Here is a 14,234-nt window from a genome sequence, read left to right as displayed (position 1 = left end):
CTGCAACTGAAGCCGGTAAGTCCGTACCTGTAGGCATGTTCTCATCATGTCACTGGAATCAGCCTGGTTCGTAGAACCATACAGGACAAGTCCCGATGACTGGTGAGTCAGCTGCGAGACAAGAGACGGCATGCGTCGAGCTCCAAGCTTCTGCTTCACCGCAAGCAGGCGAGGTGTGTTATTGCGGGTCATGCCCCGCGGTTGCTTGTCACCGGAGGGTGCAGCTGCCGTCAGGAGCGCATCCAACCGATCGTCTAAGTAGTTGGTTGGTCGCTGGCCAGTTCCTTCCTGCTCCATGTCCTCAGTCATGGCACTCTCCTCCTCAATGTCCTTCATGAGTTTCTGGACGTCGTTCTCCGCTTGCACACTGCTGTATTGGTCAATACGCTCAGTCAGCGTGGAGCTAGTGTTCTGGAACGGCCCACCGTCACCGGCCACATGCGCTGCAATCTTCACATCCAGAAGCTCGGCAACTCCGCTGCTTCGCTCGGCATGGTTGTTGGCCGACGTGAAGATGCTCTCCAGCACTGTGCGGGCAGCCTCGGAACGAGGCACACCATTCGACACGGCAGCGTCAAACGAATTGCTCTGCTTGAAGCGAGCAAAGAACAGGTCCTCACAGACGAACGACAAGCAGCCGTAAAACTCCTGCAAGAAGCTTGGGTTGGCGTCGTTCACCATATCCTTGGCCTGGACAGTATACAACACACCGCACAAGTTAGATCAATCAAATAGAACACATCATCAAATGTACACTGGAGTAGTTATTACTGGTGTTTACAGGGAAATTTTGAATGAATGTTTAAAATTAGGTTGTTTTCTACAGTCCATTCATAAAAAATACGAGCGCTGGCTCTGGCGAGCTCCCGTATTTGGCGATTTTTTCGTGGTTTTATCGTACACAGTGCAGTGCCGCGAAATTTGAGGTTAGAAAAAGGGTCCAAAAAGGTACCTCAACTGGGGTTTGAACCGGAAAATGCAGTGATGCAAGTGGAGTGAAACGGATTGGATTTTCATGGCCTTTCCAAATACAGTGCTTACAAGACAAAACCTGGCCGAATCCTATTCTTGTTATGGCTTGCTTTTCGGAGAAATGGACTTCAGAAACATAATTGGAGGAGCATTCCATGGGGGACCAGTGTGCAGAATTTTTTTGTGAAAAACTCAAAATTTGACCCATTTATGGCCAAAAGCCATGATATCATCTTTTTCTGAATCATGTGGACTGTAGGTATCTCTAATTGATGTAATACATTCATCAGTTGAGGGAGTTGAAACTGAGGGAAATGTCTGAAGAAAAAATTGACTGTCACTGACACCGGGACTCCCTGATCATCAAGTACTGTATCAGTTTGATCTTTGCTAGGGCTGGATAAAAAAAATCCACCGATCCCAATCAATCTCACCTTGATGTGTGCCAGTGTGTGCACGAGGATGGTGACAAACTGCCCGGCGTGCTCCAGTCGCTCCATGCGCATGAACAGATGCTGGTTGTGCTCGTCGTAGCTGAACGAATTGCGATAGGCGTTGCCCTGGAAGGACTTGTTGGAGCGCAGGCGCTTGGCCAGGAGCAGCGTGACAGGCGGTACGTTGCAGTGTACGGCAAGAGAGTCGGCAATGAACTGGCCAAACTTGTACAGGACAAACAGGTGAGGTGATACCTGAAAGCAACAGGAGAGAATAGCGGACCAGCTCAATAACAACAGGGCTTCTATATCAGCAGAAGTGGAAGATCCAGCAAATGCCGTGTTCACACCACCGGAAAATAGGAAAAGGTGGAGACAATAAATATAGTACTGTAAAAGCCATATATATAACGAAGTGCTAACTCTAACGAGTTAATAGAGAGGTTGTGCATAGCGAAAATTCGTAAAGATCTTTCGGAATCTGAGCCATCTGGAAGTGACGAAAATTCCTAAAGAAAATCTGTTGTGCTCAACGAAAAACGTAGTGTGACCATGGTGACCCTTTCGAGTACTTTTTCCGCTGTTTGCGCGCGTGGTGAACATTTTTTTGAATCAAGTGTGCACTCCGGCCCACGTGTAGGCACACCACCACCGAACTGAGTTGGGCTCAAGTTTTCCAGCTCACAGGCAACGATCTCCATGGCTGGAGACCCTCGTCGAAACGGTTAGTCGTGAGAACGAAGCTGCCTGAGAAGGGCCAGGCCCATCGCGAGATCAAATGTCCTTCGCTGAGACGTCGCAGGGGAAGACGAAGACGCCGAAGTGGCAGAATTCTGCTGCGAGGATTCAGCAGAATAATTTGTCACAGGGCGAGCACTGGCAGGACTTCCAGATCTGACAGAACTGACAGAACTAGCCGAGCGCTGTCCAGGTGACAGAGGATCGCTGAGAGAGCGGGAAAGAGATCCATCAACTCCACAGGATGCCGAGTAGGAAGAACTCGCAGAACGACTTGAAAAGGCCATGGCAAAAAAATCTTGACACCACGTGCATCAACACAGCTACATGTACATGTATACAAAAGCTTGCGAGAAAGAAGCGAAAGTTCAAAACGTAAGATCTTCAAGTTTCGCGATCATCCTCGCGAAAGTTCCTTTCCTTTTTCGTTACTCGTGCCCAGACTACGTCTAAGTTACGAATTTTCGTTATGCACAACCTCTCTAATGAGGAGAAATCTGTCGTTAAAATAGAAATCGTTATCCAGAAATCGATACATATACTGTCTTATAGAGCGTTGAGAATAAGTGAGAATCGTTACCTTTGGTACACGTAAACCAGTTAATTTTGGGAAATCGTTATATATGCTCCTCGTTAGAATAATGGCTTTTACAGTAGTTAGCAGCGCTCAAGTCATCTGGACATCTGCATTTCTTTTTTTATATCAGCAGACTCTAAGGCTTGGCTGCAAGGCCAGGCTTACGGTCACAAGGGAAATATTTAGTCTGAAGCAGTGCCTGAGATTGAATCATGCTGCCCTGGTGACCTTCATTAGTTACAACACACGCACGCGGACACACACACAGCCATTGGGTATCTGTAATACAGTCTCAGTTCTGTTTCACGCAGTTTAGTAGCAAGACCTACAGTCAAGTCTAGAGCGGGCAGCTAGCAATACCAGCGAACAGGTCCAGGGCCGAATCCCAGCCCACCGCGTGCACCACTTACCTGATCCTCTGGGACTGGTTCATGTTCATCTTCAGTACTCCACCTGCTCTCCAGTGGGTCCATGAATCCACTGCCTGGTGCCAGTGCAGAGGCAGACTGCTTTCCAGAGGCACCACTCTGCACAAGCTCCTTGATGCGCAGCAGCTTCTTGTAGAGAGAAGACGCCATCAGTAAGCTAAGCAGCTGCTCGTCGTTCAGGGCAACTGGCACGGCCAGAAGGCCAGTGGACTGGGGAACAAACTGTGCTTCTTGAGGGGCTGAATATACAGGAACTGTAGCGAGACACCAATTGAATACATTCAGATGCACATCGTCAACCACCAGAAACACACACACACAGACACACAAGTTGGTCATAGTGTCAGTCAGGGTCAGGGTCAGGGGGTCTGCTGGATGCACCCTAAAGGTTGTGACCACTGAAGTATCACGAGAATAGCACAAAACTGGGCGGGATCACCTCTACTACATGTAGCATAGTACCTGTAAATTATAATGGCAAAGTGGGCGCTCTCAGACTCTCAGCAAGCCAGCAAAAAGACTCGAATACAATGTGCTAGCAGTAGAGTCACAATGGCACACAGCACTTACCTTCTTCAATGATCGTTGACAACAACTTGGGACCAGCCCGTTCAGCATCTTGCTCGGATTCCTCAATCTTCTTTGTCATGGATGCAACAGCCTCTTCTTGCTGTTTCTTTGCCTCCTCCACACACTTCTGGCGGCCAACTTCAAGTTCCTTTTGAAGCTAATGTAGCGAAAAGAAGAAGAGGCAGGATACATGCATATTATGAGACCATGATCGTCTTCACCCTTACCAACAGTCAAACATCGTACATACTACTGGGTTGACTCCATCTGCTGGTAACTGCTCAACGCAGCACACAGACAGACAGACTAGTGGATAGCATACCAGGAGTGGGCTCATCTCGATCGGGGCCCGTATGATGCCACGACTTCTCTTACCTCTGCTTGCTTAGCCCTCCGTTTCTCGCCCAGTTTCTTGTTGCGCTTCTCCCTCAGCTGGGCTTCCATTCGTAACCTATCTGCCTCTAGTTTGCCTTCAAGTCGCTGTCGTTCTTCCTCACCACGTCTTGTTAGGTCTTCAATTTCTTCAGCCGAGGCTCCGGCTCGCATTTTATTCTTGATCTCCACTTGCTGCTGTCGCCGCTGCTCTTTGCCAATTTCTTCCTTGCGGCGTTGAAGTTCAGCAATGCGACGTTTATGTGCCTCTTCAGCACGGTTGGCTTCTTCCGCAAGTTGGCTTTCGAACTTTTCCAGTTCTTCGTTCACCTTCGCTTGCTGTGACGCTTCGAAATCTGGGCAAAAGACAATACGAGTCCAAACAATGATGTGGTCTGTGGTCCTGCTGAACCTAGCAATGGCAGCCTTCCAAAACTGAGAGTAGGAACAAATAGTACACAGTTTACCTGATGAATGCTATATGCATGCGATCCGGAGTGACACCCCCCCCCCCCCCCATCCTAAGTGGTTTCGTCTTGCGTGTGTGTGTGTGCGTGCATGTGTGTGTGCGTGCGTGCGTGTGTGCGTGCGTGCGTGGTTGTGCAAAATCTCTTCACCCGGTGCAGTGAGCACTATTAGTATTCCAGTAACTGTTGCTACGTTACGAAGATGTTGCGCCTCGCGTGCTGATGTGTGTTCAGGGAAGCCACCTTCTTTACTTGTTGCTACCTTCTTCAAATGAAACAGTATACGATCAAGCAGACAATGTCAAGATTCTAGCAGTATTTGAGGCTAAATTTGCTTCAGTGCATCCGATAGCGGCAACCAGGTGACGCCTCCTCAAATGTGATCAAAGAGAAGGGTAGAAAAGCAGTTAGCACCGCCCCTAACAGTTAGCCCACCACTCAATGGCAGCCTTCTGTACGGAAAGTCTCGGGGGAAAAAAAGTTGGTTCGTTGGTTCTCTTACCTTGTCGTTCACGCTGCTGCAGTGTATCTAGATCCTTCTGCTGTTGTTCCAGCTCAGAGCAGAGCTGGTCAAGCCGCTTGGCTTCCGCCTCTGCCTGCGCTGCAGTACGCTTGTGCATCGAGTGCTGCGGCAACAGTTCTTTCAGTGCAGACACATACTCCTGTGCATGCAAAGATTGAGAATACAGCCAGGAAATCATCAGATTGCTTTGCAATATCATTTCCTGCTTAATTTACAGCCACAAAAAAGACACGCGGAGTTTGTTTTATCCAGTAACCACTAGTGGATGCAGAATACTGCAATCACCTTCATTCCACACCCTGCAGTTGTATCCCTTACATACACTGCAATCACATGCATTCCAATTATCGTAACAGATATGCCGGGCTGTTCACACAAAACTCAATGTTGACCGATCCCAAAATGCAGCGCCGGTCCAAGACAGTCTAACCGATTCACATGACTACAGCAACTGATTGCTTAAAAGATAAAACGCTCAAGTACTAGTACTAGTATGTCATCATCATATCACACACAGCTTACCTGATAATGATGTCATCATCATATCACACACACAGCTTACCTGATAATGACATCATATCACACACAGCTTACCTGGTAATGCCGGCTACGTAGCTGCAGTCTAGCCTGTGCCTGCTCAAGTTTTAGTTTCTGCTCCGTGCTCGTCTTGACTTGCGATAGCCGGTTGGCATAGTCGGCGTCGAGCTGAGCAAGCTCGGCCTGCTGTCGCTCGAGCAGCTGACTCTTCTCCCGCTCCAAATCGTCGGCGGACATTGCGCCGGCGCGGGCCAGTAGGTCGGCCATGGCGGCGTCGTGCCTGAGGACGACCGCTTGCCGCTCGTGATTGTACTCCTTGTCCAGGTCGGACACGGCACCGGTCAGCGCCTCCTCCAGCTCCAGTGCACTCGCACGGTCTAGGTCTTCTAGCTCCCGCTGTTGACGCTGCTCGAGAACCTGAGCAGACACATTGGACATTGAACACATTAGACACAACATATTTACTATTCATTGCTGATACTAGTACAGTGGCAGGTATATTACTTTATTACACACGGCATACAAGGCAAAGCAGAGTAAATATTTCCAATGTTCGCGCTAAGTCATGCAAATGCCAGTCAACTTGGGTCCAGAAACCAGACCAGGCGTACATGTGAATGTCATGTCATGCAAATGTCAGTCAACTTGGGTCCGGAAACCAGGCCAGGCGTACATGTGAATGTCATGTCATGCAAATGCCAGTCAACTTGGGTCCGGAAACCAGGCCAGGCATACCTGTGAATGCCAGTCAACTTGGGTCCAGAAACCAGGCCAGGCGTACATGTGAATGTCAACACCGGACTTACCATCTTGATGACAACGTCTGCGGCCTCGGCACTGTTTTCTTGCAGGCCGACGATGATGGCCTCCTTTTCGGCGGCCTGCAATCGTTTAGACCTCTCCTCGCTGATGCGCTGCTGTTGCTCGCGGACGGCCGACTGATCCTCCTTGTCATGGTCGCGTTGCTGGGCAGCAAGCCTCCGCTGCCTCTGTCTAGCTAACCGGTCTCGCAGGGCCAGCTGCTGTCGCGATTGCTCCGCGTTCAGACGCCGCTCCAGCTCCTCCATTTCTGCTCGGTGTGTGGCTAGAAGCTGTGTACACGTGTGCATGTAGATGAGAATCAGACAAAACGAGATCGGAACAGTAGCATGGAAGCAATGATGCAGCCAGTACATGACTTTGTGATAACACTCCCCATGTACACCATACACGGGTGCAAACGTGGACACTGACCTACTAAGACATATCCTCAAAGAGTCCCACCAGTGAGGAACGTTACTCAGGCTCCCAGCATGCAAACCCTTACTCTGCTCAGGCTACCGGTATGCAAACCCTTACTCTGCTCAGGCTACCGGTATGCAAACCTTACTCTGCTCAGGCTACCGGTATGCAAACCCTTACTCTGCTCAGGCTACTGGTATGCAAACCCTTACTCTGCTCAGGCTACCGGTATGCAAACCCTTACTCTGCTCAGGCTACCGGTATGCAAACCTTACTCTGCTCAGGCTACCGGTATGCAAACCCTTACTCTGCTCAGGCTACTGGTATGCAAACCCTTACTCTGCTCAGGCTACCGGTATGCAAACCCTTACTCTGCTCAGGCTACCGGTATGCAAACCCTTACTCTGCTCAGGCTACCGGTATGCAAACCCTACTCTGCAGAAACTCTTACGTGTTCTTGCTCTTCTTCCGTCAGTTCGCCGCGGCGCGACTCGAAAATCGCCGCCAGCCGTTGCTCCTTTTCACGCAGTGCCTGGCTCTTGTTAGTTTCTAGGTTTTCTACCTGCTTGCGCTCCGCGTCAGCCATGTCGGTGTTCACCTTGTCTTCCAGAGCTTCCTTCTCGTCGCTTTGTCTCTGCTTGCGTGCCTGTTGAGCTTGAGCCTCGTGTTGAGCAAGAGCCTGCACAAGAGATGGATCCAGCCAGAAATGCCGCGTCCATCATTCCGTCAGAAACGATCAAGCCGGAATACACAGTGTACCATAACTGCGCTGTGCATGCATGATGAAGCCCAATGCTCAGTCTCTGTGCAAGCATGCAACTGTAGTGCCTCAGTACACAGAGGTCAATCACTAGCATACACATCAACTCTGGACTAAAAGGCATCACTCTTGACAGCCACCAGTCCGTGGCAAATGGGAATTGTCAAGACAGGTTTGCCGCTAGCTCTTCTTACCTGTTCTTCAATACTCTCCTCCGGGATTACAACTTCCGGCACCTTCACTTGCACTTCTACAGTTTCCTCAGTGCCAGCTATTTGCGGCTGGTTGAGGTCTTGTTGCTTAGATAACAGCTGTTCTTGTTTCTTCTGCAAGGCCCGGGCTTTGCGTGCATCCAGTTTGCTCTGCAAGGTGTGCATACGGAAGAGGAAGGAGAGCAAGAAAATAACGTATCCATCGCCCTCTTCAAAGCCATAGTCACTATAAGCTGATCCACTCCTTGGCTGGGTCCCTGCACACTCAACTGAAGTTCACTACATGTAGAACTGGATAGAATGGCTGAAGGCATTGCTTCACCCAGGGCTACATGACGACATAGCCTGATACGGGGCAGACGAAAACGCTACTCATGGTCCCTACATGAATCCATAGGTAAATGGTAATGAAAGACATACACAAGATGGATTGTTTCATCCGTACTGCCAGAGATACACTTGTTTTGCATCAGTAATGAGTATATATGCGCAGGTACTACTGTATACAGTACCTGCATGTCCAACTGGTGCCGATGCAGCTCTGCACTCTGCCGATCTCCAAGTCGGTCACAGCGTTGCTGGAACTCTGAAAGCATGACCTCGGTCTGCCGAGAAGAGTTGGGATTCTGCTGTGCATGGGCAACCTGTAAGCAAGAAAAGGCGAACAACAGCTCACTGCAATGACCTAGCTGTTCTCTTTTAGACAAGACAATACCGCTGACATATGAGACTACACTAAAGTTACAGGCAAGTCAGCCGTGATGTGGCGTACACCATCCACATGCAGGACTATGCACAATAGCATGCACATGCTTTGGAACACCCTGCCACAGGAACTCACGTCCGCTCGTCGTCCAACCCCGTTTAAAAGATTGCTGAAAGTGTTTTTCTACGGTTAATATGGCCGAATAGCACCTCCCTCTGGCATAGGTCCTCATCTTCCTATTTCTCCCTGATTGTTACTTCGTTCGAACTTGACTTGTAATTACCGGTACAAATACTTCCTTTTGACTGTTTTCTCATTTTCGCAAGTGAAGCTTTATCGAGCTACACTTTTTATTCTATCGCCATCATAATATTGGGCATCAATGCCCGTTTGGTTTGCGATGTAAAATAAAACTTCAAACAAACACATAATGCCAGGACAACAGAACACACTGGTACACACTGACACACACTGGAACACACTGGAACACACTGGCACACACTGACACACACTGGAACACACTGGAACCGGCACTCTGACACACACAGAGAACAGCTCTGCACTACGACCATGACCAAGAATCAGGTAGGTTACCTCCATCATGAAGGCCTCGTGTGCCTCGCGGACTGCCGTTATCTTCTCTTGGTCAACCTGTGCCTGCACACTAGCAATGAGCTCCTCTTCCTCGGCCTTGAGTTGATTCTCCAGAGCTTCCATGGCTTTCCTGTCTGCTTCCAGCTGCTCGGCAATGCGCTCATCTCTCTGCTCGGGTGTGATCTTGCCCTCGGCGACGTCTTGGTCCAGTCTTGCCTTGAGCTAGACAGCGGCGGGGGCAAGTTGAAGGACACACATCAAAGAGGACACGTGAGGAACACTGCAGTGTATACATGTAGAGTAGCTACAGGAAGCTAGTATGGCATTCATGGCACGTGAATCAGCAACATTATCCTGGAGAAAATTGCACTAGCAATATACGCACTTATCGCATTCCCCATTATCCACACCTCTTTAAAAGAAGGTAAGGCCCGACTACATTCAACAACCAGCATTGTGTTTACAACATACCGCCTCCATGTTTCGTTTCTGCTCCTCGCCTAGCTTGCCAACTTGGCGTTCGCGACGTGCTGCAAGGCGACCGCGCATGGCAAGAGAGTGGGCAGCACGGCGTTTGTTCATGAGATCACGGATTCCCGCTAGCTTTTCCATGTGTGCTTGCTTCTGGACTACAGCTTCTTCGTCGTCGATTAGTCCACCGGATATCAGCTGACTCTGAGCAGAGCAGAGAGGTAAGAAAGGAAGAGCGCAACAAACCCGTCCAGTTCTCTGGGTTACAGCTGCAAGTACTAACAGTTACTGAGGTAATGTACCACAGTAAAGTACAGCACATCCACTATGATAGGCGTGGAAGAGCATTTCAACCACAGTAAAGTACAGCACATCCACCATGATAGGCGTGGAAGAGCATTTCAACCACAGTAAAGTACAGCACATCCACCATGATAGGCGTGGAAGAGCATTTCAACCACAGTAAAGTACAGCACATCCACCATGATAGGCGTGGAAGAGCATTTCAACCACAGTATGAACGGCATTAACCTGATCAGAGAAACAACACCTGCAACAAGCAAACATAGTCAGCAAACATACCACATCGCTCTCCACTTGTTGGATGATTGCATCAACAGTGCCCTCGCTTGTCTCCTGGCTCTTTGCTGCCGAGTCGGTAGCTTGCTCTTGCCGCATTTGGTCATACACGGACGAGATTACGGACTCTTGCACGGCAACAGCCCTCTCACAGCCATCTTCGTCCACTACACCGCCCTCCGTGAGCGTGATTTGAGCTTGATCGGCCTGTACAAATGAAAAGCAAAAATGCATATATTTTGTGCAAGGATAATTAATTTTTTACCTTCACGCTGTATTTCACGTTATACGCCTACACACGCACATAGTCTGCTATACCTCTATTGCAGTGCATAGCAAATGGGGCATATCTAATCACTCAATACTACAACGACAACGTTAGGCCTAGGACGGTGGTACACCGTAGCGGCTTGGCAAGCTGCTGACCTGCTGTTCGTGTTGCTTGCGGAGAGCTTCCTGCTTCTTCATGCGCCGCATGGCCAGCTCGTGTCGCATGCGATCGGACTGGCGCTTCTGCTCGGCTGACATGCTGGCACCAGCTACTTCCATGTTGGCCAGGTGCAGCTGAATGATACGGTCAGCTTCACTCTCACTGACGCCCTTCAGACGAGATGCTAGGTCCATAGCTGAGGCCTGGTGGGATTCTGCCTGCGTTGATACCTAAGCATGGACAACAGGGATGATCTTTTACCTCTCAACATGTGTGCTTTGGAAACGGAGCACCTTGCCCCAGAAAAAATGCACTGGCTCGGTGGTATCGACAGATGCATGACCCTTACTTGATTTTCATATGAGCTACATGTATATGTGTGCTGTATGCTGTGTCATCATCATTATCATCATGGATAAAATAAACCCCGAATGTAGACTGGGTGATCAGACCAGCGAAAGAAGGCAATCTTGCTGCAGTGTGTGTGTGTGCTTATATACTGCAGAATATGTCCATCCATCAATATTTTTTCTAATTTTAGAGCAGCTTTGCTAACATTCTTGTCACACCTTTTGCTTTATAGCTTCCTCCAACTCGCCGGTCTCAGTTTCTTGCAAGTCGACCTGGAGTTGGTTGCTCTGTTCGCGCTGTTGTTGAAGAATCTGGTTCTCGTCCACCATGGACCACTTGTCTTTGGCTGCCTTGGTCGGAATTGACTGAAAACAGAAACGCATGACACACGTTATATTAGGAGAACTGCAGGCTTACGGCTATAAAGAGATGGGAAACTGTGCACATTACATCGGCATAGCTTCTTGATCAGAAATGACAAAATTTCCTACTTGGTCTTCGAGATGGAGAGTCAGAGCATGTTTTCACCATGCGTGCAGAGGCAAGGTTCATTGACACAAATTAGCCGGAGACACACACATGTCACCTGTACATAAGGCGGATATTGTCGTCTCAGTGCAAAGTTAGCGCAATGCTCTGCATATCAAGGACGTCTTCGTCATTTCGTGAGACCGTGTACAATCCACTTGTCCAGGCCAGAAGGCAGCAATGCCTGTTCATTCTGGCGAAGTAAAATATAGTATACCAACCAACCAACCAACCAACGTACGGCTATTGCAGCACGGCGCCACATCTGACCCTTCACTCCGGGCAGTGGCATCTGCTGCAAGTCCAAGGCGTTCACTAGAGATGATCCACTTGCAGGAAGATTAGCTGAAGAGGCGGCAGCAGCTGCACCAGTGGCAGTAGTAGTGGTAAGAGTATGATCAGGCACTGCAACAGGCATGGTCGGATCTGACAAGCACAAGGAATATACACACACATAAAAAGAGCAAGATGACATAATCTGGTGCGCTAATGATTGGTCACTTGTCCCCAGCTGTACCTCCACTTATCTGGTCATTCATTAGCCCAACTGAAGCAAGCACATATACCTCTTCTGAGTCGTAGTTCAGGGGCCAGCCCGTAGTTGTGGAAAACCCTATGGCAGTAGGGTTTCAGCGGAGAGCTACAGCTAAGGCTGCTAGCTAACACACACTATCAGTTTGGTGAAGTAGCCATACTTGAGATCCATAATGGTGGAAAACAAAACAGTACTGTGGGGGGGGGGGGGTAGCAGTGAGTCAGAGATGATGCGGGTGAATACTATGCACTTACAAGCTACTGCCGAGCTGCGTGCGGTGGCCAATGTATCGCGTAGAAGTTGTGTCAGCTCCTGTAGTCGATGCTCATCGGTACCCTAGTCATAAGATGGGGAAAGACAAAAATCATGGAATTGAGCATCACCAAAATCAACTCATTCCGCACGGTATTCAGCGTAGTGCAGAGATCTCATTCATTTACACAGAGTTCCCGTCCATTCCCACTTTGCAGTTCTCTCTCAAAGTTATTTTCTATCAGCAAGCTGGCTTTCTGGAGAAATCGGTAACAGATAATTATGTATGTATTGGTGAAAGCTGCCTACCTGGAAAGCCAATGTCTGCGTATGTGTGATGGTGTCGCGTGGTGATGTGGAGCCAGATGCTACACGTTGGCGACCTCCACTGCGCTCAGAGCGTTTCAATAGAGCCTTGAGATCTTCATTCTGCTGCGATATTCTTCCGTAGAAATCCTGTGAAAGTAGAGTGAGCAGAAGAAAGGAATGAGTGCACACAAGGCGATATTCTGATGTGACGCCGCCTCATGTTACAGCGGCAAGAAGTCCAAGTGGATGCAAAATAACCAAAATGAATAAGTGAAGTACCAGATATGCATTTGTTATGTCAGGCATAGGTGTTGGGAATTGCACCTAAGGTTGTTATAGCTCTTCGTGCACTGCAGTGGCATACTAAACAGCAAGAGACCAATATTCATACTAGTATCAGATTTCCATAGAATTATACAAGTCCTGGTGGTGACAGTCAAAGTTTCTTCAGACTTTTCCTGTTTGCAATTCCCTCAAACATATGATTAAATTATACTTATATAATTTTATATTAGACATTCAACACAAAGCAAAAATAAAGAGACCAAAAACTACAACATACCACGAGCTCTTGGTTGTGGCGTGCCAGCTGTGTGGCAACATGCAAGTTCTGATCCTCCATCTTGTCGTAGAGGGTGCGCACACTGAAGTCTTCCAGCAGTGCTTCGCTTCCGTCTCCATCCACTCTCTCGCTACCCACCGGCTGACCACGCGGTCCCAAGCGGCTGAGCTCTTTCTCCGGATCCTGCTCATCGCTAGCATAGACGACGATGGGGGTGGAGGCCACTGGCCGGTAGCGGGGCTGCAGGGCACGCGGTGATCGCAGTCCCACATGCTGTGGTCTCCACAGAGCAACGGCAAGCAGTAACAGGAAGATGATGCCGGCAATGGTTCCGAAGACGGCGTAGATCAAGGCCCAGTCCGGCGCCTCGTTCAGATCTCTCTTGGCGGTGACATTGTAGTTAGTGAGTGCATCATTGGTGGCTACCACCACATTGCCACTGGGACATGCCACGTTGACCGGCATGACAACTATCACCACCTCTGCCAAGCTATTGTTGGCATCGGCAAAGACATACGTGCCCGGATCGGTGAAAACATGGACAAACGCGCTGACCAGCATGTTGGATGCAAGGTTTGTGGCCAGGCGGCGGAAGGGACCATCGTCGAACGTTGGGTTGCTGTTCAGCAGATGATTCTTCTGATAGACTGGGTAACTGGTGGCGCTGTTGATGCGGAAGAGCATGGCCTCGGACTGCTCAATGCACACCAGGGCATTGTTCACACGAGGCACAGATGCGGTCGGCGAAGTAGCACTGCTCACGGTCTGCATCAAGTGACGGCCGGTGTTGAACGTGTCCCGGCGTCTTCTTCCCTGACTACCACCACCAGTTGTAGAGGTGGCATTGGCAGTACCGGCTGCATTCTGCACGTCAGCAGCATTACGCAAGACCAGTGCACCAACACTGGTGCCGGTGAAGTCTGCAAACTGGCAGCTGTGCTCGGTGGTGTCGAAGGCAATGCCGCCACTACTGGACGTCAGCCGGATGGTGTTGATGATTGCATTGGTAGTTCGATCGCGTACCTGAAGTGCAGGAATATACAATGCGTGCCAAGTGAAACATCAAGAATGCTCTTAGAAATTGAATGTACACGTGAGCAAGGGAA

At 49.3% G+C, this 14,234-nt stretch overlaps 1 protein-coding gene across 1 annotated transcript in view; it reads right to left on the bottom strand.

Moving 5' to 3' along the window:
- The window catches only part of LOC135804449 (uncharacterized), a 73,439-nt gene that overhangs the window by 1,799 nt on the left and 57,406 nt on the right, over window positions 1-14,234 (bottom strand). Inside the window, exons 42-61 of the mRNA XM_065318319.1 lie at window positions 13,129-14,151; window positions 12,567-12,713; window positions 12,260-12,341; window positions 11,712-11,896; window positions 11,161-11,307; window positions 10,588-10,821; window positions 10,165-10,368; window positions 9,583-9,786; window positions 9,112-9,333; window positions 8,324-8,455; window positions 7,794-7,961; window positions 7,291-7,518; window positions 6,425-6,709; window positions 5,676-6,035; window positions 5,061-5,220; window positions 4,095-4,447; window positions 3,720-3,876; window positions 3,132-3,403; window positions 1,407-1,661; window positions 28-690 (exon numbers count right to left, since the gene is read on the bottom strand). Of these exons, the coding sequence (XP_065174391.1) occupies window positions 28-690; window positions 1,407-1,661; window positions 3,132-3,403; window positions 3,720-3,876; window positions 4,095-4,447; window positions 5,061-5,220; window positions 5,676-6,035; window positions 6,425-6,709; window positions 7,291-7,518; window positions 7,794-7,961; window positions 8,324-8,455; window positions 9,112-9,333; window positions 9,583-9,786; window positions 10,165-10,368; window positions 10,588-10,821; window positions 11,161-11,307; window positions 11,712-11,896; window positions 12,260-12,341; window positions 12,567-12,713; window positions 13,129-14,151 (5,481 nt within the window). The remainder of the gene's footprint in view (window positions 1-27; window positions 691-1,406; window positions 1,662-3,131; window positions 3,404-3,719; window positions 3,877-4,094; window positions 4,448-5,060; window positions 5,221-5,675; window positions 6,036-6,424; window positions 6,710-7,290; window positions 7,519-7,793; window positions 7,962-8,323; window positions 8,456-9,111; window positions 9,334-9,582; window positions 9,787-10,164; window positions 10,369-10,587; window positions 10,822-11,160; window positions 11,308-11,711; window positions 11,897-12,259; window positions 12,342-12,566; window positions 12,714-13,128; window positions 14,152-14,234) is intronic.

This window comes from Sycon ciliatum, chromosome 1 (genome assembly GCF_964019385.1).
Source record: "Sycon ciliatum chromosome 1, ocSycCili1.1, whole genome shotgun sequence".
Lineage (NCBI taxonomy): Eukaryota > Metazoa > Porifera > Calcarea > Leucosolenida > Sycettidae > Sycon > Sycon ciliatum.
This window is presented reverse-complemented; position numbering and strand designations above follow the sequence as displayed.